A 23754-nucleotide genomic window follows, 5' to 3' on the forward strand; every position below is an offset into this window, starting at 1 on the left:
GGAAGATTATTCCTGACACCAGCATCACCAAAAAAATGCAAAGCTTCACAACCATGTAACGACCTCGAAACAATACATAATTTGATCGGAAAAAATGGAAAATGAAAACAGAAGATGAGGAGATCTTGGGGATGAAAAAAAAAGTAAAAATTGAATTGGACTAGCGGCGAATCGAACGCCGGACCTCTCCCATGCTAAGGGAACATTATACCACTAAACCACAAGCCCGTTTAGACATCTTAGAAGATGCTTTTGATGAAGTGAGAAAGAAAAAAGAAAAGTATATTTAACCAAATAAAGATGGGATAGGGATTTGTGGGAATGGAATGCAATTGAATGGAAAAGGGGATGAGGTGTATATAATACTAATGGAATATTATTCTACTAATAAACTATCAGCTCCAGGTTATTCACATTCCGTCTATTGTTTTCTGAAATATAATCTAATTTTTGATTCCAAAATTAAAACTTGATAACGTAAATAAGAGGGATCTCGATCAAGTTAAGTTGTACTTTCTGTAAAGAACATTGTCTATACTACTAAGCATCACGGAGCAGCAGACGGGGTCATTAGCTTTGTCTAGAATGGCGAAGTAATAGTAGACTTAGATTTAAGATTAAGACGTAGCTCAAGGAGCTACAATATAGAAGCTTTCGAATATGAAGATATGATGGTGGTGGAAGGAAAAACGGGGTTTTTGTTATATTGAGCTTTTGAGCATTAAGCTCATGCGATTAATATCGAAGCTTAAAACTTGACCATTGCTAAGCCCGATAGCCACTTGATCGCCTATCGCATCATAACAAGATACCTTGAAATCCAACGGTAAAAGAAATGTAGACGAGGATTGTGGAAGTTTTCTTCTCGATTCGTTGGAGTACAAGGCTAAAGTGGCTGCGAGGGAGAGAGGGGAGGGCAAAAATCTGAATGGGAGAGCACGGATTCATTGTTGACCGATGTTGACCACAACAGAAGAGAAGACTCGTATCATGATATTGTACAAAGTAGAGAGAGAGCCTGAAGGTGACGAATAGGAGGTCAAGCTGTTTTTATTCACGGGGTGATCCGGCCCTGCACGCAGTACTTTGAAACATACAAATTAAGTAGTTGTATCTTATCCCCACTAGCACTGATATGCGACACAGACTTTGAAAAGACTTGTCGAGAGCAGAGACATATCCAGTAGGTAGGAATTTAAATGTATTCACAAGGATCTCCAGAGTCTAGTGTGGCTAATATGTATGTGAACTATTGCAGGTCGAATTAAACGGTATTCAGCAACCATAAGAGGACTCTTTCTGGCACGTGAGACACGATCGTCGTTATTTAAACTTCGGTTCCTTTGGAATTTATTATTGAATGTGTCAGCTATTTATGGAGTACATAAATGTCTCATCAGCCCTATCACGCCCCATATTTCATACATCAGGAATTCAGATGAACTTCATTCCTCATTCACCAGGTCCCTCCCAGGCTGCTCATTGATGATCACAAAATACATCTTCTCACATACCATAAGAAGTATGAGTATGGCGACTCATCACCAGCCCAGCTAATCCTCACGTCCTAATGCCCCTCACTCTTATGTATACCCATCTGTGGCCTTTTCCAATTCCAAATCAACAACAAAGTCAAGAATTGCGCCGCCGTAAATCCGATCAGAATCTTTAATTGCAAATCGTAGCCCTGTCCAAATACCTCTTGTACCTGAGCTTTCAAAGGTTCTTCCAGAGACGATATCGCAGAAGTAGATGATAGAACACTTTTGAGTTGAGTATCATTGAGGATTTTTGGGAGACGGCCTGAAAGTTGATTGTTGAAAGCTGTGGTAACGGACGCTAGACCGAGTGTGCTTCCTGTCATACGGAATTGGACGACTGCACCGGAGGCAGTGGCTAGAATGCAGCATACGTTAAGGGCTTATCGTTTTTCAGAGAAAATCATGAGTGTGTTGAGATCAAACGTACCGATATATTGTCTCTCAATGCAATGTGGATTTAATACCAGAAGTATAGCGAAAGAGCTGCCAACCCCAAAAGCAATAAGCGCCTCGAAAAAATGAATTTGCCCAGGAACAATTCCAGAGGCCGGGGTTGTCAGTAATAATTCAACGCCAAGCACTTGGATGGCAGTACCGCAGAATAGGAGATAGATAGGAGGTATCTTGGTTTTGCCGATAATCGTATTTGCGAAAATGCTGCCAACGGGAACAGCAAGGGTGTAAGCTATTAGTCGATATCCGGCTTGCCAAGGGGAGTCTCCATACACGGCTTGTGCTTTCTGGGGAATTTCAATGGTAATGATTTGAGATGGAATACCGACGAGGAAGGATGTTCTTGACGGTTAGATAACTGTCAGCCACCGGATCCTACATGTCAATCCAGTTTGAAGTCATCATGTGATCATCTGTATGACTTACAAAGCTATTCCCATCCATGTTCGATTCTCAAGTAAAACTCGAGGGAACATTGGTTCTTGAATGTCCTTGCTGCTTCCGACAAACCATTCCCATACGATAAATCCTATCCAAATCAAACCGGATATTGCCAAGAGACATATAGTGGCAGCTGAAGACCATGTGAAGACCGTGGAGACCTCGAGTAATGCTGTGACGAGAAGGACTGAAGCACTTAAAAGTAAGAAAGCGCCTACAAAATCAACCCTTTTCAGTAAAGATTGCCAGGGGACAGTCGCTGACGATGTAGATGATCCGTGATATGGAAATTTTCCAGGAAGCAAAAAGATAATCAATCCAAGTATGATCGTTGTTCCAATGACACTGCTCTTAATATTAGTGAAGTGAAATGAAGTGGTCATACAATGCGTACTTCAAAAAGAATACCCATCTCCACGTAGAAGTGGTATCAATTGCACCGCCTACTAAGGGACCAAGAAGAGCACCAACAGTACTCAGCATGGATATAAAACTTCCGTATAATGGGTATTTTGGTGGTGGGATAAATTCGTAAAAGATTGTTAAGGAGACAGAAAATGCACCAGAGGCACCTAGGCCTTGAAATGCACGACAGATGATCCTAAATCAAAGATAGTTGGTATAAGTGGATGCACGCAGATACTGCTGGTAAGGGGTATTGAAGGCCTACAATTGTAACATAGATTGAGCCGCTCCACAGGCAGCTGAAAAGGCAAGAAATATGAAGTTTGTTGCAACATAGGTCCATTTTCGACCAAACACATCACTGAGTCTTCCCCATATGATCAGAAATCCTAGAAGCCAAAATGTTATTATTCATGGCGTACGGAGGGAAAGTTCCTTCTCTTGTTGCTTAGAACCCGTTCGATGACAAATGCCAGGTCTGTATTCTCTTAAATAAGTGCTGAGAAAGTTAACTCACCTGTAAGTGGCGAGATATGCCGTTATGACCCAAGTGGATTCATCGAAACCGTGAAACTCGTTGGTCATGGTTACGAGTGAGGTGCTCACAATGGAGACTTCCATGTTTACAAGAAATACACACAACCCAATCCTATATTATATTACATTCATCAGAACAATTTCTGTTTTGAAGTTGGTTCTCTTCACTCACGCAAAACTTAAAAGATGGAACCTCCATCCTTCGATATACGTGATCTCCTGTCTCGGCGCGGTTGGTTTGTGCTCGGTAGACTTTTCCCCGTTTAAAGATTCTATCTTCGGCGTAGCTTCATGAACAGAGCCAGTTTCCAGGTCAGTGATACCGAAATTCTTGTCTGAAGAGGTAACCATTTTGGTACTATTCATTTCGCCTCGAAATCTTCAAAAAAAAATCAAACTAGCGGATATTAGAAAAGATTGAAGCATGATCAGGAACACAAAGTACTAGCGCCATAAGGAGTGTATAAAGTAACACATGTCATCGCAACCTTCCTTAATCGGAAGGGAAGTAGTATCTGATAATGGCTGTGACTTACAGAACATGATTTCCACTATAGGAACTTCCCCAAAGGGCAACCTTGCTTGCGTCAATATTTGGAAGTCCTTGCGCATAGGTCATTGCATCTTGTATGTCAGACATCTGAATAGATAGGATGATCTCATGCTTTGGCTGACCTATAGCCGTGCCACTCGAGCCCCAACTTCGATGGTCGTAGACAAGGGCAGCGATAGGAAGCTTTGCAACAAATGCCTCGACAGACTGATCGAGACTCATTTCTTTGAGACTCGCCCAGCCGGCAGACATGATTATGACTGGCAGCTTTTGATCTTCCAAAATACTCACAGGTGTATACAGCTAACCGCGAATAGTCACATTGTCGTGAGTTTGGAAATCAATATCTTTGCGTGGCATGTTGTGCGGTCTAGACAAGGTATTTTACGAGTTATATATTTTAGAAGAACTGGTTTACTTTAAAAGATTTGGAGTTTTGAGTGGGATGAACGCTGTATGATATCGCCGTTCAAGAACTGGGCTTTTTTTGTAGTCTGTAGGCAAGCTGAAATCATCGTAGGTTTGTTACTGATAGCTTCTCATTCCGATTCTTGCTCTTTGCTCTTTGGCTCATATAGCCAATCTCACTCTGAACGAAAAAACAGGCACACTAGAAAAAGAGCATCACTTCCACAATTATCTTTTTAAATCAACAATCAATATTTATAATTTCAAATTCAAATAGATTATTTAAGAATTTATAATCTATAATCTGTGATACATTTTTGATTTGATAAAATCATTATATCTTTCTAAATTATTATTCAATCTTGAAATAATAGTGTTTTGTAGAAAGTCTTGATTTTGGCGGGTTTGATATGCCCGTTTTTTCGTCCAGAGCGAGCCAATGAAAACCATTCCTCCCATGACAGAATCGAAGTTCGCTACTAAGGCCACCCCTGATCATTCGCTCGAAACAGGGGCACGAAGAGTGGTCCTTTTACGCCCCGCTATCCAATCAATACTACCAATATATTACTGCTGCAAAATCTGACTGGCTGACCAATTTCTGTGCCACGCAAACAGATTCTACGTTCCGGATGGATATAGAAATGCGTCCGATCTCTTGCAATTTTGAACATTCGTAGCCACGTACTATGGAAATGATTGAAAACAAGCAAGGGTAGAAAGCTAGCTAGGTACGTACCCCTCTTAGCTATTATGCACAAATATGGCACCGTAGTGGGCGTTGGCAAGTTTATTAGCAGGGGCTACATTTACTATGGTGTTCTAGTACGGGCAAGCAGCCGAAATTGTGCAGTGTACAATATCACCATCCATGTTCTAGATCACAGAATTTGAATTTTTGGTTGCTTGCTAGGTTTGTATTATCTGATAGCAGTTGGTAGTTCTATACTTCATCACGCTCGGAGGACGTATTTGAACCAATAATCTTCTACAGATCCGGGTATAGTGTATGATAAGGCACATGCCTATTTGAATTATGCATGCAAAGGGGCAACAGTTTGTCTGAGTAAGAGGCACAGTGCAGCTGATACTATCGATTGTAAGGTTGAAAATCTGAAGTCTAAAATAGAGCTTTCAATTGCTTACGAACTATTGTTGGCGAATATTCACCCATTCCACTTTGCTACACTTCTGCTCAATCATCCCATGTCACTGATTTTGCGACCAAGAACTCCTCTATCCCGAGCATGGTGTTGAACCTACCCCAGCCACTATTCTTAATCCCACCCATTGGTAATGCAGACTCATCGCGAACGCTCATGCTGTTGATATGAACAGCTCTAAAAACAGGAGGTCATTAGCGCACCTTCCAGAAGCAGGTTGTCTCGGATCTAACTCACCCGGCCTCCAACTGCTTTGCAATAGCAAAACCCTTGCGAAGGTCTTGAGTGAATACAGCTGCCGCTAGCCCAAACTCAGTATTGTTTGCAATGGCTATAGCTTCTTCATCGGATTTGGCAATTCTGTATGCGGCAACAGGCCCGAAATTTTCATCTTGCCACAACGCCATCTCATCCTGAATATTCCCAATAATCATGGGTGCAAAAATGACAGGAGTAGCTCCATCGCCTTCTCTTGACTGTAGCTGCTCAATGTCTCCAACAAGACTGGAAGCTCCTTCAGATAGAGCTTTTGAGACTATCCCCTGTAGCCGAGATTTTGCAGCGGCGTTAACAAGATATGGTGGAGCAGGTACTGATGATGCGAGTTTGATAATAGTAGCCTTTAGGATCTCTAAAAATTGTTCGGCAATGTCCGCGTGTATTATGATGCGATCTGTTGACATGCATATTTGCCCGGACTGTGATGAAGTTAAATGTCAGCAGGTTTGTCAAGATCCAGACGGATCGATTCTTACATGCAATGCAGCTCCAACTATGCACTCATTGGCCGCTTTCTGCAGGTCGGCATCGGCGCATACTATCGCATTGTTTTTACCTCCGAGCTCCATCAAACAAGGCTTGAGGTTCTCTCCGCAGGTACGAGCGATCTTTCGGCCGACATTTGTGCTTCCCGTAAAGTTAATTTTCTTTACTGCTGGATGTCTGATTATGGTGTTGGTAACTGTTGCTCCGTCGGAAGTTCTGCAGTAAATGATGTTCAAGACACCTGCTGGCAGACCTGCGTCTTGGAAAACTTGGCCTAGTGCCCAGTAACATCGAGGTGTTAATTCCGATCCTTTGATCACTGTTGTATTTCCTGTGGCAATGGCGGTGGCTGCTGCTCGCATTCCTAGTGCAAATGGAGCGTTCCTGTATTAACTTAGTTAAGGTGCTTGTCTGTAGTCAATGCGAAGCTTACCAAGGCGATATTCCAAAGATAACTCCATAGGGCTCTTTCCAAATCATAGCACTGGTTCCTTGGTCTTCAACGGTGGGTATACCTCCTTTTATCAATGGTATATGACTGGCGATATCTCTGAGGAATCGCACTGCAGTTGGAAGCACCCAGAAGTGTACTGGACCGACAGCTCCTCCCATTTCGGTCTCCATAATACCACCATATTCTGTGATCCGACTCTCCAAAATATCCGCGGCTTTGAAAAGAATCCTTTGCTTCTGTTGCGGCTTTGTTTTCGACCAGGAGCGGAAGGATCTCTGTGCTGCTTCGACCGCGCGAGTTGCATCTTCAGAGCTCGAGGATACTGTTCTCCAGCATACTTTTCCGGTTTTTGGACTCACCACGTCAAATAACTCGCTGCCCATATCTTCTTTTCCATCAATTATAAGGGGAATAATGAGCTCTGGGTGGTGTGAGGCCATCTTGAGGTTGGTTCTTAGTTCTCAGTTTTTCAGAATTCACAACATACTGCGTTCACAATAGATTCATATATCATTGATGTCCCAGAACCGGATGCGATCACGATACTGTGTTGGTTTCCTCGGATAAGGTGAGAAAGTGCACTATAGATCCCTGCTTTATTCTTATGCGAGGTACTCAAAATGGTATTACCCTGCTCACCTGTAGCCTAAACGAGATAAATACCCTAAGCACTGTTGTTGAACGTTCTCCCTCGTATTTCTTCCAGGGTTGATCTCGGGGAACAAACAGATATCCCCCGAGCTTACCTAGTGGTCTAGAATTCAATTAGTGTTTTCACCTGTACTAACAATTGAGGTTGGGTGGGCTCTAGAGCAGTTCAAACCAGGAAAATTTATTTCTTCAAATTCCGATATAAAATCCGTTTACAATGGAAACCAAAATGTATTCCAATCTTTTACCACAAAATTCAGAGTCGAATCTCGGAGCTTCAGAAGATGGAAATCGCCAATATCTCTGTAGCAGTTGTTCTGAGGACATAGCTTCCTTTCCAGAGAAGAAACGTTTGTTTGGAAGCAAGGCGTCCCCCCTCATGTATCTGCTTTTAACTTCGAACTTAGGAGTCATAGCACTATGATGGAAGACAAAGCTGTCATTTAATGACCCTCCGCATAAGATTCTGTGAGATTAGTTCTTGATATCATCATTCTTATGGGACTGCATGCTGAACGATTCAGGAATATAAGTTCATAATTAACCGTTAAGAATCACGTAAAGAAAAAACTCAATACAGAATGGATTATATGTCATATACATAGTATCTTTGTACAGATTATCATTTTGCTGTTGGAAATGCTAGAAATTTCTACGCGGGCATAGCTTAAGGATTAAGAAAAATGCAATCCTTACATTACTTGTTCATTTGACGTTCTTCTTCAGTTCAAGATTATGTAAGGAGAATCGAATTCTAAAGATCCAAATAGGTTCTCGTTTTAAGAAAGCGATTAGATAGTAGTAGCTACTAAAGAGTTCTTCTCTGAACTTGTATCTGATTGATTTTAACTTCGTTATATACAATATCTTCAACCTCTGTGTGGACTTCTTCTTCAGCTTCAATGTCTGAGAACGCAGTTGCGGGTTTATGATTGAAAGTATTAGAGATCATATAGATGCTATGAAAGCTGTCTGCAGATATTGTCATTTTACCTCCTTTGTAGAAATACATTTTCTTATCTTTGAATGCTCCCGTTGCTCTTAAACGCTCGCAAGAATATCTTGTTGGTAGTAAACTTGTATTCAAGCCTGGCCCATAAAGACCTCCCAATCTGTATTTAGTCTTCTATCTGATGCTTATTGTTCCATATCCTATTGCGATCAATTCTCCCCTGCCAATTATTATCTTGTGTGGTTTCAACTTTCAAGCTAGATAGAAAGTGGGACTGATTAGTTATATATGATGAGCAGTATCTGCAATCCATTCTCTGGTATTGCAGTTGAATGAGAGGTGTGCGACCTCACTATGGTGATGATGAGCTTCTTATTTAATCATACTCTCGCGCCGGCTTGAAAGGAGCAGTTCCTGGTGAAGATTGCGACTATATCAACTTGTTGGGGTGTATCCTTTCGGTAGGGTTGAGGCGATTTTTCGATTTGGTTATCGTTGATATAGATTTGGATAGTTATTTTGTAAGAGTGATTCCAAGTAACGTGATTAGCTTAGTTTCACAAGAAGCATTCCCTAGGTCCACTCGAACTACGAGGTCTCTGATTCCAATCACAATTTTGGCGGCGATTACGGTCATGGTCTCTGTCATCTCGCGGTCGTGTGTAGGCCTCTGTCCTCATGGTTTTATCTCTTACACTAACAAATCCAACTCAGGTGCGAATCTGGTCTCATAATCTATTAATAAATTTACAACTCTCTATTGGGTGTAATAGAAAGCTTAAAATAGACTTTGAAACTTTAAAACTCTGTAGATTATATCACCTCTATCTAATAAAGATTCTGGTACGCTAAGACTAGCGCACCTGCGTACATAGATACATATATAGCCTCTCTGTAGCATAAATGAGAACTTCGTCCTTCTTTCACACTATTCTCCTATCACTATGAATGATTCAAGGCCATTCATTCAACCTTTGTTCACACAATTGTTATCCAATTTCAAAATAATAGTATTTCGAAAAAAGGCTCGATTTTGGCGGCTGTTTTTTCCCGTCCAGGGTGTGGTTACTTAGTTGTCGAGATTGCAAATCATACCCTTTCTCTATACCAGCAACTGCAAGCGGAGTTCAATGCGGCTAAGCCAGAAACCGTTGACGTCATACTATGTACAGTCTAAACCAATCGTTCTTGTAAGAGTTCTAGAAGCTACTGTCACGGCGCCAACTACATGATCTGTAGTTGCCTTCGTGCCTCAGACATAGACCACTAGCGTGCCCTGCTTCCTATAAGTAGGGCCTCACTCTTCCATAGCCCTTCTACCCTTATGGTACAATATAAGTCTTTACCCGTACCTTGACAGCTACTCACTACACAAATTTCGGTTTCCCTGCTAAAACCATTAATTATTCAACTTTTATATTGAATAATAAAAATGACTAAAAAGTGATTTATAATTATTCTAATTGAATGTAAAAAAGCTGATTTACTTATTCATAATTTTATTTACAAATTTATAAGCTATTAAAGATAAAGATCATAACATTTCCAAAAAATTCGCTTATTTCAAATCTATATAATCTCTTTATAAAAATAGTAAAAAATAAACTTTATATTTTTTCCAATAATATATGATGTCAATTATGTATTACTGAATTTCTATAATAAAAACTTCTTAATTGATAAAGTTATTGATTTTCTTAATTTGTATCCAAAAACACGAATTTTGCAGAGATTTTGTCACGAAGCAATGCACGTGCGGTAAGTAGGTTCCAGAACTCTTACATTCGTGTCATGTCAACAATTTTTTGATGATACAGTCAGCTTAATATATGTTTCTGGTTAATTGTAGGAGATCAGTATGCATCGTTAAGGGCTTTCGGGGCTCTAGACCAGCAAGTAAACTTACCACACTGCAACGCTGAAATCGCATTATAAATGGACTTCAGGTACTATTCTAATAGTATATATTTACACCTAAGAGTAAGAACATCTAGCGAACTACAGACTATAAACTTTGTGTGATCAAAAGTCTTAGGCGTATATCCTCAATTTGACTACTCGGTATTCAAGCTTCTATTATCACATATAGCACTAGCGCCAAATCAAGCGAATTTTGTCTGCAATGATTAGGAATCGCTCTGATTCGTCAAACGTACTTAGGACTCGGGTCTGATTGTTATTTCCCACCACTGAATTTCCATTTGCGTTCGGGAAACAATCAAGATATACTTGGTATCTCTTTTAGTTTGGAAATTCGCTAGTAAGAGGAGCAACCCTGCACATACCATATTTTCCTGTATTGCCCGACTATCATCTGCTTCTTATAGATAGCGTGTTGTTAGACAAGGAGAGATTCCGAGTATGATTTGATGTTGTTATTGAAGCTAAGTTAGCCTTGAAGTCACATCTGCTTCTCAGTGGGCATGCGCCAGTTTGAGAAACAGTATCCTAGTTCAAGAAAGTGAAGGTGCGCATGAGGATTACCGTAAGTAGGCGAATCACATCGAACACTTGAACGCCGCAGGTAATGATGATACGGTGAGATTCGATCTGGTTCCTAAAGGGAAGCTCTTGCATCGCAGAATGCATCTTCAAGGGCATTAGCCAGAGCAGGCTACTCGAATGAAAGATTCGGATACGAGGCAGCAAACCATACGATAGTAATGCCACCTTCCATCTGAAGCAAAGCAATGACGTAATTTCTCAGTTGACATGATAGCGCAGTTGTAGTAGTAATCCTGGTTGGGATAGACAAGCAAGGTGGTTCATGGTATATAGTAAGTTGTACGGTAGAGTTGTTCGCTTTTCGAACCATCCTTATTATCGTCCTCAAATTCACCCTTCTTCGCATCAACCTTTATCCTGCAATTTACCTCGGTCTTCTATGCTCTTGTCCTGACGGCCAGCATCGCAGCAGGTGCAACGCTATTCGGCCCTTGTACCTCCGATTTCCCTGCTTCTTGCCCATCTGGCCTTGGATGTTACACCTAAGAAAGCAATAGCTGCCAATGTGTAAGTTGAATTATGTCATTTCGTTCTGTAGCTTGCCATCGGGCACTGACAGGGACACAGTCTGGCATCTTGAACCCTCCAAGATCATATCTCTGTGATGTTGATGGCAAAACAATGTATTGCTACTGAAGATATCGGATGTTGCTGTTGGGAGGGAAACGTTTTAAACAGCGCGGTGCAGTGTTGTAATTGGTATACGAGTGAATATGCACGTGAGCGCACACGCTAGTGTTAGCGCACGAACGTATTGCATATAGCTCCCATAGCTCTAGAGCCTATAAGAGAATAGACAAAATATCAATCAATACATTAGACCGATTATGAAGACGTCATAATCTCCACCGAGGTGATACCAACAGATTTAGTGTATCCATGAAGGAACAACCGTCACTAAAAAAAGATAACATAGTCTAAGGTAGCACACCACAGAAACTTCGTAGTCATAACAATCTTGTATATCAGTACCATATTAGACCGCTCAGAACGTTCTGAAAACCAATAGCACTAAATCATGATCCGGCCCCTAGATACCTCCATATAGACCATCAACCTACGCGATGAATAATCAACCAAAATGCACTTACGCCCCCAAAATACATAGTACATCCGGCATACAGGTACAGGTAACTAAGTAGATCTTCAAAAATAAGTTTGCAATTGCCAAATATCAACTAAGATATCACATAAGCATACCAAGACCCAATCAAAATCTCACCATTTCTTCACCCATCTTACCTCATCCGATGAGATTATAGTAATCATCATAATTTATTTTCAAGACAAATCATTTCTGGTTTTTGGATTGAGGGATTGGTCAAGTGCTTATTATGTACAGTACTAGTACCGTGATTCTGGGAATCGGAGCCGGACGAATTCATTCCCCCATTGGTATTTGTGTGAGATAGCGGGATTGACTCATGAACGATCTGGAATAAGCCTTAAATTACACGTGGAAATGCGAGACAATTTTATCAAGGAAAAAGTAGCACCAACTATGGTGGCGCGGTTGGACTCTGTTTGATTTGTAGAAATAGAATTAGTTCAGCCTTGACCGTGATGTGGGGCGATGGATTTTCATCACCAACAAGTTGGGATCGGAACCGCTAGCCCGGGTGTAAACTTCGTACTCGAGACGCTCGCTAAGTCTACAGTCAGAAATGAAGATTCAAACTGATATGATATGTTTCTAAATCGGCCGTTCGATTGTTATTAGCTATTCCGAAAATCAAGAATGACTGATGAAGAGATGGAGGCGCGGATTATTTCGCCCAACTGTAATGTGGTATTTCATGTTAATACGAGGATATAAATTCCAACTTTACTACCAAATGTAATGCTAGCAGCATCTTTGTTGGAAACAATGATTTAAATGTATAAAAGATTGTCTTGAATGAGCACTGCCGAACTCTGGCCGACTAGGCTATAATTCTGTCAAATAATAGCGGGGAGTATATAAAGATCTCCCGTTGGTCATATTGAATGAAGGCATTTGTGTAATATTAATAGTAGGAAACATCTCTGCGAAGCCACTTGTAACAAGAGACAACATAAAAATTGTAGCCGGCCAAGACCAAGTCAAAACAGTATGTCTAGGAATGGTAACATGTAGGTACAAAAAATAGGTGCGTGTGAGATTTTGATCCAGCATTGAACTCTCCCACATTTACTACTGTGTAGAGAGGAAGCAGAGATAAGTGTTTTATGTTGTTGGATTGCCGTTATCAAGAAATTCTATGATTCAAATAGACAGACACATCGATTGAAGGGGGGGACAGTGTGGTGTTTCGCTTTTGCTCCGAGGAGATAGTATCTATGAACTCCTTAGCGTTGGAACCCCAAGATCGAGAGAGGATCCGGAATGCTATGCTTTTGAATCCTCCAAGTTGAAGCTAGAAGGTTCACTATCGTTAAGGTCTGGATTCCAAAAGAAGCTTGCTAGACGCTTATGTCGGCATTTTGTGAGCAGAAACCGTTGCAGATATGAGTTGATTGGATGAGTTCTTGAAGCTCGTATTTATTTGTTTGAGACACACGTGGATGATCTACGGGTAATGTACCGTAAGGTAATGGATCCGAAATCCAAGAGACCATAGTCAAATTAGCCTTGCAGGATTGATCGCAAGGCGGAGGGATAAGTGCGACTGTGCCGTTTTGATATGAATGAGATTATCAAGGGCCGTTTTACAATGAAATTGTGCAACCGTAAGAAATGCTGTGTAATGGATTTTATGTAGAAGGATTGACAATTTAATTGAGCCGTGATAATGACGAATGGCTGACGAAACCATTAATGCTACTGACCTGTTTAATGATTGTGTTAACCCTTTAAAATGAGCAATTGCACTGTGTCGTCTCTTGGCAAGTGTCTTTTTTGGCATGAGATTGCTGAAAGATACTATGGTAGTATTCTGTGCCTCTGGATAAAGGCAGATAAAAAGTCCTTGGGCAAATCAGTACTTTGATCTTGCCGGAGTTGTTGACGAGATGGAGAACGCCGGGTAAGCAAGTCCATTACACATACACCCGCGGGGTAATCCTGCATACACAATTATTCCATATTGTTTCAGCTGGTTGATTTTGTCTTAGGCCGAAATTTTCGATGGATTTTCTAATTTTTCCAAGTTCTACTTGAACTGATTGTGTTTAATACTACCTTCCCAAACTTGAGGCTTAGCTCATCAAGGTAACATCGAGGGGAGTGTGCCAACGTGGGTTGATAACTTGATCGTAACCACGGCTTGAGAAGGATTTGATCTCCAGGTAAAAATCCGAATGCACATTGCGCAGGACAAAGGAAAACGTAGATTGGAATTCGTACATTTCCTGTATATCCTGTGTCCCGTGTAGGTATGGTAGGCAACTAACCAATGGGCTAGGGTTTGCCGTGTGCGAAGAAAGAAAGAATAATCTAAATATACTTCAGTGGATTGACTTATCTAGATTAAGTAATCAGAAAAAACAGCGATGATGTGGCGCAGACTCGATAGTTGCTGGAATTGTACATGGTACGAACGGCAATGCATAAGTCAGACTCGTCAGCCAACCACAACGGTATATCTTAGCTAAATATGAAAGCTGCAGGACCAGCAGGTACGTTGATATCATGTACATGATGTATGAACTCGGCATATACCTACTGACTTGGCTGTATACGACGGAGTGTATGTTTTATTGTTCGTCTTTTGGTCTGGCCTTTTTGTTTGTGATGTTTATAGATTTACCTCGTCTATTTACTGTGCTGCCTTAGCTTTAGTCCTACCAATTGCTTTTCTCGCATTCCTTGGATTTTTGAATTGCAGCATATTGAATTGCGACTTTGTGAGTTTGGTGGTGTGATCACCGAAAAGTAGGAGCCTAGAAAAAGAACTCAGTCCTGTTCGTATTCAATGTCGTCCTGGAGAACATAAAGAGAGCCTGGGCTGTGATTGTGGTGGGTGTGGTGTGGGTGCGGTTGTGGTTGCAACAGTTTGTTAGTGTTGTTATTCTGTTGCTTGCCTCTTCCTAAATGGCTTAGGTGGGGTACTCGCAGCCGCCCGGGACGGGGACTTTTGGGGAAAAGGCGCCACTATCACGTGCACCACATGCATGTTTGTATCTTACTCTAGCCTATTTGCGTATTAATCACCTAGGCAATAGGCAATAGGTAATGTCAATTCATTCTTGGTATTGAACTTCATTGGATAGTACTATTTACTTAGTCAACATAAAGAATACCTAGATAGGTTGTCATCGTCGTCGTCGCCGCCGCCGCCTTTCTCATAAAAAGGAGCATGGCGATAGAGTAGGAAGATACAATCCAGCAAACTCTTTCCTTCCTCTCCCGGTCGTATAAGTCCGAAAAGAGCATGTCAATGCAAAAGGGACTGCAAGTAGAATAAGTGAGGACTGAAATGGGTAGAGCGAACTCGTCACACATGGATTATCCACTCTTAATTTATTTCAACTGCCGCTAAGTTACCAGTGCACACCGCGCACAGCACTACCACGTTTTTCTCCACTACATGCTGATACCGATTGCACATCTCATTTGGAAACCTTGGATATCGAAATTTGTTTCTCTACTACCTAATATCTCTTCATCAATTCCGTTCCTCTTGTCAGTATCAACGTCGACTCCGGTGATGAAGATCTGGTGGAAGTCTCCGAATCCCCGAATGCCGGAGCGAACAAACTCCTTTTGAACACAACTTCACGCGGCTTCTTGCATTTGTGTACAGATTCCTTACCTCCTTCAGACCATGAACCATCCCATTCTTTATGCAAACTACTAGTCAATGTCATCCTTGCTAGATGAGCATCTTCAAATATTGTACACAATCACGTCACTAGCATCTAAATTTAGCGCAGTACCTCAGTCACGAACATGTTTATGCGCTTATCCGTCGTTGTGGGAGTCTTTGGAGTTCTCGGGGACGACCCTTGCCGCTGCTGTGAAATTCCAAATCCCCGCAATCAAGTTCAGTAAGTGGATGTCTCTTTGAGATTTGCCATAAGGAAGTCAAGTCCACTCTTCCTCCTGTTGCATAACGAGAATATAGCCTATCACTTATTTGTTATGAAAACTGTTGGTATTTTGCGTTTGTCATGGGCGGCGCTTGTCACTCGAAGGAATCTGGCCTTTGGAATCCAGTACCACGAGGTCGGTGTGGATGTGCTATCCGGCGTGCATATTGTTGATCTGTTAACCACGCGAGTTTTGTGATATATCGTCAAGCGGTGCACTAGCAGGCTATCTTTAATATATTATTTGAGCTAGATCTTTAACTCTAAAGATGAGCCCCAATGCTACAAGTGGATGCGAAATCCATTCCTATCAGATGTTTGTAGATATACCTTAGGTATCCGAGTGTATCCCTTGTTAAAGTGTTGTGCCAATGTCGTACAGATGATTGCGCCGTGTATCAAGTTGTATTGTGCATCATCTCGAAACCGGAAATCCACCCTAATTCGTTCAATCGATATACACGGCGGACTTACACTCGAATTTTGTTTCTGTCATACTTTCCATTGAATACTCTGCGACCATGCCACTTCAACAGTCAGGGTCGCGTCCTAAGCAGATGATCTTTCATCGTGAGAGTAACAGTGCTGATGGATTTTTTGAATACGATCGTAATACTAGCAATAGGCAGCCAGAAAGCTTTTTCTGGATATCAGAAAATCCAAAATCCGACAAACTTGCGGTTAGAAGGAATGCAGCTATCATGGTACGAAAACCTCCTGAGATCCGGATTGATTCCAGCCAAACGGCACAGTCACCATTAAGTCCTTTACATTTCGATTGGGGGTTTAACGATAACTCGGCGAGCGGAAGTATGGATAAAAGTGTGGATGAAAGTGTGGGTGGCCAAGGGAATAAGAGTACACCGAACCTAACAAAGGTAGAATCGACACCAATTGAGGAAGATGTTGGTTCTTTGTCTCCAACTATATCCAAGTCCAAAAGTTGTGTTTCGTTAAGAAGTGCGACTCGTACCTTGCAACCAAGTCCGATTAATGATAATAATCAGCATCATAATCGTCAGCCCCGCTATCATTACTTCCCCCAAACCCTGGCGCCCCCAAAATTGGACTCAGGTGATGCACCATTAGCAACACAAGCGCAGACTTGCAGCAACACTGGCATGGTATTTTCAGAAAAAGAAATTCCGCAGCAGGCACAAGGAAAGTCGAAGTTGAGGTTACATTCTTATAAAAGAGAGGCGCAAGCTACCTCGTCAGATAAGCTTATGGAAGGGGAAGGGAAAGAGGAAGGATCAAATATTAATCTCTTCCATAATCCAAATACTTCATCGTTGTTAAATCATCTTATTAATGATAAAGGAAATCCAATTCCTACCATTACTAGTATCCCTAGCATTCCTCAAACTCCTACTACCACCAAAAAATTAATACGATCAACCAAGTCATACGATAGATTTATTCTCAGATCAAGGGAAAAATCTTTCTTTCATTTTCATTCTCATCAAAATAATTCTCATCAGCAACAAGATCAACAACAGCAGTCCAGTCATAGCAAGAAATCGATATCAACATCTGCTTCATGTTCGAATCTACAAAAGATGGTCGAATTTACCGATAACGTCGAACAATTAATTCGCGAAACGGATGAAGCATTTCAAGCAGTTGGATTTGCTTTAGGAGATGCAAAAGCTGCCACTCGAGGATTTCAGCAATTCGAAAATAGCAAAGCAGCCAGGATAACTGGTATGAGTGTTAATGATTTGAACAATATGAATGTCAAGAATATCAACAATACTATCGTTACCCGCCAAAACCGATCAACCTACTCGAGTAAACCTCTCGCACGGACCAATTCAATCTCGAAGCGCAATCAAATGCAGAATTCCAACTTTTTGAACGAACGTCCATCTTCAACCAGTCTTTCGGGAAAATCCCCTGTACCAAGATCTTCCTTTAATTCAAAAGCAAAGAAATCAATTTCTCCTAAACAGAAGAAAAATACTACTTCGGATAAAGCTTCGAGAAAGAGTTTACCACACCCACATTCAAGTGCAAGATGGAACTTGGGAGATGTCACAGCCAGTATGGCTGATGTTTTCAAAGGAAAATTCACCAGACTGGAAGCCGATGAGATGTTGACTCCGGATAGATTACAGCAACTGGAGGAAAAGGCTGAAAAGGCAAAGTTAGATAATGAACGAAAAGCTTCATTGGAAAATGCTCAAACTGAAGCTGCTCGCAATACCGACACAGTCAAAGATGCGGATGGGATTGCTTCAGCAGGACATGCACGGAAAATAGATGCTGATAAGAAGCTTGATACCAACATTACATCGTCGGATAGCCCAAATAGTGTATCACCAACCGAACCATTTCATCTGGAACATTTATTACCTCGCATCAACAATGACAAGGACAAAACATCCAATTCAACACAAAGTCTTGGTTCTTCTTCACCACTACCATTTACATCAGCAGATGTATCCGAATATTCGGAAAATGACCATCAAAGAGGTCGAAAAGCATTATCCGATGTATCAAATCCCGATTATGCCGAAATCGATGCTATCGAACAAGCATTTGAAGATCTCAACTTCCCCTCTCCACCCCGCGATTCCCCACATTCTCCATCCAGACTCCCACGGAGTCGTTCCAACACAGGAATGACAAGTCTCCTACCCACCATTCCCGAAATCTCTCCCCTAAACATCTTAGCTCCACGAACCCCTAAACGAAGCTTCTCGCAAGATTCGGAATATTCCCAAGACTCAAGCACATCCTCTGTAGACTACATTCAATTACCCTCTACACCATATACTCTCACATCTCCACTTTTCCGCCACGGTCCCATCCGTCTCGAACATGTCTACCATCGCTCTAATCGCGATTCTCTCTCTGCGCCCGAGTTTGAAGAAGCACTCGATTGGACCGCATTCCAGATGGCAATTTCAGGCACAATGGACGATGGGACATTAGGCGCTAGCGAGGAAAGCATCTGGGAAGCAGATGAAGCGGAAGTTGAGAGTATTTTCGACTGGTGGAGCGGGTTCGGGTATCCTGGAATTGGTCGTTTAGTTAAAGAACCACCTGTTTCTCGACGCAAGAGAGGAAAGTCCCTTGCGGCTACCGATGCGGAAAAAAGTCTCCGGAAAATTAAAGATGGAAGGGATAATCGCGCGACGACTATCGGACTTGGACTGGGCTTTGGTATTCCTAGCGAAAGCAGTAGTGGCAGATCTAGAACCCCAGAATATCAAGGTGGCCTATGGGTAGAGACGATTCGGGATAGTGCGCCACAAGTAGTGGAAGCCGCGTCTGGACCTACGTTAGGAGCTAGAAGAGATGTGGCGCTCAAAGTGAATGTTCCAGAGCCGAAAATCGATGATGATGATGATAATGATTCGCTACCACCTTCGCCGATTAACTTGGTTAAGATTAAGGATGAATATATTCCTATGGGATACAACTTGGGACACGATTTGGGGATTTCCTGAACTGGGAAACATATCATGTACAGAGTCTTTTTGGAGATGAAGATGGAAGACATTATATGTAATTTTTGGAGGGTTAAAGAGAAGGAGGGAAGGGCGCTGTGGATGTGGATTTAATGGCTGAATGTTTAACGGCCTTGGAGTTATAATTTGGGACGCGGAAATGGAAATGGAAAGGAAGTACATGGAATTGGGTATCTGGAATGGGATTATATATATCGCAATGCATATATGGCTCATGAGAAACGGACGGAAATGGACATGAGAAAGGAATTTCATGTGAGAATGGATGGAGAATATCTAGTAATCTTGGAATAGTACATTAATATCTATCAAAAATCAGAAATATCGTGGACGAATTCAGTACAGGTTCTCTCATTCTTGCAAGTTGGTGAATTTCTGAAATATGGGTCTGTATTTCTCGATTCCCAGAATATATAGCCGTGTAAGTTTGAGAAGAATGGTTATTTGTTGATATCCTATTCAGCTCTATGTGTTACTCAATTTTGGCGACGGCGGGGAGTTGATCGGGGGGTTGGGTGTTCGGGGTAGAGTTGTATCTGATCAGATCATTGGATTGCACTATTTCGGTGTTTGATATTTCCAGGAGATGTGGGATTTTATATTTAAGTCACGTGCCAGTCACAAAAAACAGATGCTTGAATGCAAACGGAATCAACTCCATTTTATTCTGTTCTACGAAAGTGATCGATACAAGCATTTATTCCATGGCAGGGTGAGTATAACATTTTGCATAAAAAGATTCCACCGAGTTCGGCGGAAAGAGAGAGAATGAAAAAAATCAGATAATAATGGACCAACAACTGGATCTGACTCGCGTGTAGAGAAACGATGATTTGCCGCATGGCAGAACTCTCCGAAGCGGGGCAATTTATGTACCGATGCATTAAATGTACCTACTACCTGGAAATCTGTTTGAAGCTTGGAGATGTTTTCGATTTTGTAAGCATCTCGAACTTCGGGGTCTCTACACGTATGCCTCGGGAAGTTAGAATTTGGATTTCAAGGGGTAAATAGCGAACTCACTGATGAAGGGGTAAATACTACCTATTTCTCAACAAGATCGGTTACCTAATACTTGTCGGAAGCTACAAAACATGGCTCTACACTTACGATAGGATATAATTCTGAATCAGCCGAGTCAACCTTAACTCCTACGTCGTAAGTAGAAGCGGATGTTTTTCCTCAAGTAGCTATTTTATGATATTGTGTGGAACATTTTCTTTCTTCGTTGTCAAGGTGGCGGCTTTGGCGGGGTGATTATCTGAACATTGATGTAGGTCCGACAACCTCGGCATAGAAAACGATGGGCAAAAACAGAATCTCGTATCCACATTCTTCAACAAAAGCTTACCAATTCACATAAACCTCAAGTCATGTCTCATTCACGCAATCAAAAACGGAGATTCCGTTTCAATGGAGAGAAGATGTCCTGGAAAGACGACGAATAAGAAGGAGTATCTGATAAAGTGACCCTGAAAGGTAGGTAGTCTTTAGAATGTTCTACAAAACTTGCATGGTTTGAGCTTGGATGAAGACGTTTACTAGCAGGAACGTCATACCTAAGGAAAATTCAGTCACAAAGACTATTCATATATATCTATCTCTCTACCCCCCTTCATTCCTTTTGGCTATACTCAATTGCTTTTTCTTTGACAATCCTACATTACAATAATACATCTATATCTACATAAATTAAACCGCAAAAATGGTTCAAAACAAAGGTCTCATCTTCAAGCAAGTTCCTCAGGGAGTTCCTGTTGCAGGAAAGGACTTGGTAATTGAGACTCGTGAATTCGATCTTGACCAAGCACCACCTGCTGGAGGTATCACAACCAAGAACTTCTATGCTTCCTTCGATCCCTACCAACGTGGACGTATGAGAGCTGCAGAAACCAAATCCTACTCCCCAGCTTTCCCATTGGGACAACCTATTAACAACAACACTGTTGCCAAAGTTATCAAGTCAGACAACCCTAAATTCCAACCAGGAGATCTCCTCACCGGTTTCATCTGGACTGAAGAGTACTCTGCTCTTCCAAAACAACTCGCAGATGGCGCAACCAAAGTTGAGAACCCACACAACTTGGACGTAAAGCATTTCCTTGGAGCGTTGGGCAGTAAGTTATTTTGATCGTCTTCACACCCCGAATCATACTAATTTTCTTTTCACTCAGTGCCTGGATTGACCGCATACTCCTCATTCTACGAAATCGGCAAGCCCGTTAAGGGCGAGACCATCTTCATCTCTTCCGCTTCCGGAGCCGTTGGAGCCCTCGTCGGACAGCTCGCCAAGCACGAAGGCCTCACTGTCATCGGATCCGTTGGTTCTGACGACAAATTAGACTACATCATCAACGAATTGAAGTTCGATGGCGGTTTCAACTACAAGACCGAGAAGCCAGCAGATGCTCTCAAGCGTCTCGCACCCAACGGTATCGATATCTACTATGAGAATGTCGGAGGAGAACAATTAGAAGCTGCCATCAACGCCATGAACGATCACGGTAGAATCGTCGCTTGCGGTATGATTAGCGAATACAGCAAACCAGAAGCCGAGAGATACCCAATCAAGAACTTGATGAACGTTGTTGCAAAGAGAATCACAATGAGAGGTTTCATTGTTTCTGATGCTAACATGGGCCCATTACATGTTAAGGCAAGAGATGAGAATGTTGCTAAGTGGTTGGCGGATGGAAGCTTCAAGGCTTCTTTGAGTGTTACTGAGGGAATCGATAATGCTGCAGAGGGATTCGTTGGTATGCTTGAAGGAAAGAACTTCGGAAAGGCAGTTCTTAAGATTGCTGATTTCGAGGTGAGTTTTGTTCATTGAGACATTCTTGAAGTGCGGTGCTAACATATTTCACAGTAAACAAACAACATATATAATCGGCTAGAAAAGCCATGAAATAATAATTTAAAATATATATACCCAAATACAATTTGTTTATGAATTTCTCCATTTTAGCAAAATATTGTTCTATATTACAGATTCAACGGAGCTCGTGAAGTCCCACGAAGCTTTATCTTCTTGCGCTTGAATCTATCCAAATCTCTGAATAAGTATTCATTCTCTCATACTCGTTCCCAAAACCAAACACCTTTGATGCCCTCGCCGAATCCAAATCAAGTCTCAGCGTTTTACTACTGCCCACCACAAATCCACGAAGAACAAAATTATTTGAAATCAAGGTTGCCTGCATCCCTGGTTGGACCAATCACACATCCATCCATGCTTTATCAATTCCTCACACCATGACTATGTTCTCTGTTCTTACAACGTCACCTAAACAATCAATCTTCATATTAATATCAATATTTCTATAACTGCAATACCATTCATTCATACATTCATTCTCCACCAAATCGTAAATTCCCGCTGCAGAATAAATTGCACAACCCACGATGCACAAAATTCTCACCGCTCGGACTACACATTTTTCACCCACCCCACAGCCCTAAATTATCCATCGCCTACCCACTACCTATCCACCCATTACCCACTCACTTTCTAATTACCTAAAAAATTGGGTGTAGGACACCCATTCATTCCAGTTCTGTGTCTCTTTCTTGAATTATCTTGCTTGCTTGGTTGCTCGAAAATAAGTGTTTCGAAGAGTTGGTAAGATTTGAGCAAAATAGTTTTGACTGGCAAAAGATTTGTCATCGCAGAGGGATGCTGGAGTATGCCCGTTCTAGGAATCGAACCTAGGATCTCATCATGGCAATGTCTGAAACAAGTACTAGTGATGCGCTTTACCGCTAAGCCAAACGGGCGTTTTTGTTGGTTGTTGTTGTTGTTGAGGAGAGAGGTGATCTGTCAGATTATGAAGGTGAAGGCGTGGGTGTGCTATGGGATTTTACCATGGCTAAAGTTCGAATCGTACCAGGTACTACCACTGTTCCCTTCTGACTTGTAATCCTATATCCTACCCTCATCCGTTAAAGGTCAATTCACACGGTAAATGCTTTTTGCCCGTCCTCAACACGAACACACCAAAAAAGTTTCATATTAGCCATTTCCTAGAAAACAAGCTGGACATCGTTCAAACTCCCCAGATAACAGTACTTTGTTGTTGAAGCTTCGGTCAGACATTGAATAGGCATTGCTGAAGTATACATCAGACCTCAAGACATATCTATTAAACGGATTTTCCGTCAACTCTTAGGTCAAGAAGTTTCAATACTAAGGCTTCAGATTGGAATTCATAACTGGCCATCTCTTTTCTGTTTTCTTATAGACACTATATGCAAGTCTCCGAGTGTCTAGTGACGCTATTGTTACTCAGTACTCATGCTAGTGGCTATTCGCTGGTTTGATCAGAGTCTCATAGCTCAAGTTCCCGTGCCCCAGCTTCACACTATTCCTCGCCGTAGAGAAGTCTAGTCCGTTCAAGATATGCATTTCCCTTTCATACGCGTAAGATTTTATGTGAAGATCGA

At 41.6% G+C, this 23754-nt stretch overlaps 4 protein-coding genes across 4 annotated transcripts; 2 read left to right on the forward strand and 2 right to left on the reverse strand.

Annotated features, from left to right (window-relative positions):
- Nucleotides 1-1567: 1567 nt before the first annotated feature.
- Bfra_008944 (putative mfs multidrug transporter protein) lies at nucleotides 1568-3728 on the reverse strand (the record flags this gene model as incomplete). The annotated part of the gene is given in 8 exon segments (XM_037339299.1): nucleotides 1568-1896; nucleotides 1969-2336; nucleotides 2421-2780; nucleotides 2830-3036; nucleotides 3106-3229; nucleotides 3263-3339; nucleotides 3358-3489; nucleotides 3550-3728. 8 exon segments carry the CDS (start codon nucleotides 3726-3728, stop codon nucleotides 1568-1570), a joined length of 1776 nt encoding a protein of 591 aa, XP_037190865.1.
- Nucleotides 3729-5533: 1805 nt separating this feature from the next.
- Bfra_008945sa (putative aldehyde dehydrogenase protein) lies at nucleotides 5534-7160 on the reverse strand (the record flags this gene model as incomplete). Its single annotated transcript, XM_037339300.1, has 4 exons — nucleotides 5534-5678; nucleotides 5739-6199; nucleotides 6257-6650; nucleotides 6700-7160. 4 exons carry the CDS (start codon nucleotides 7158-7160, stop codon nucleotides 5534-5536), a joined length of 1461 nt encoding a protein of 486 aa, XP_037190866.1.
- Nucleotides 7161-16359: 9199 nt separating this feature from the next.
- Nucleotides 16360-19293, forward strand: Bfra_008946 (uncharacterized protein; the record flags this gene model as incomplete). The annotated part of the gene is made up of 1 exon (XM_037339301.1): nucleotides 16360-19293. The coding sequence occupies one exon, from the start codon at nucleotides 16360-16362 to the stop codon at nucleotides 19291-19293; it is 2934 nt and encodes a 977-aa protein (XP_037190867.1).
- Nucleotides 19294-21019: 1726 nt separating this feature from the next.
- Nucleotides 21020-22144, forward strand: Bfra_008947ca (putative nadp-dependent leukotriene b4 12-hydroxydehydrogenase protein; the record flags this gene model as incomplete). Its single annotated transcript, XM_037339302.1, has 2 exons — nucleotides 21020-21431; nucleotides 21489-22144. The coding sequence occupies 2 exons, from the start codon at nucleotides 21020-21022 to the stop codon at nucleotides 22142-22144; spliced, it is 1068 nt and encodes a 355-aa protein (XP_037190868.1).
- Between the last annotated feature and the right edge of the window lie 1610 nt (nucleotides 22145-23754).

Source organism: Botrytis fragariae (assembly GCF_013461495.1).
Source record: "Botrytis fragariae strain BVB16 chromosome Unknown tig00000101, whole genome shotgun sequence".
Taxonomy (NCBI): Eukaryota; Fungi; Ascomycota; class Leotiomycetes; order Helotiales; family Sclerotiniaceae; genus Botrytis; species Botrytis fragariae.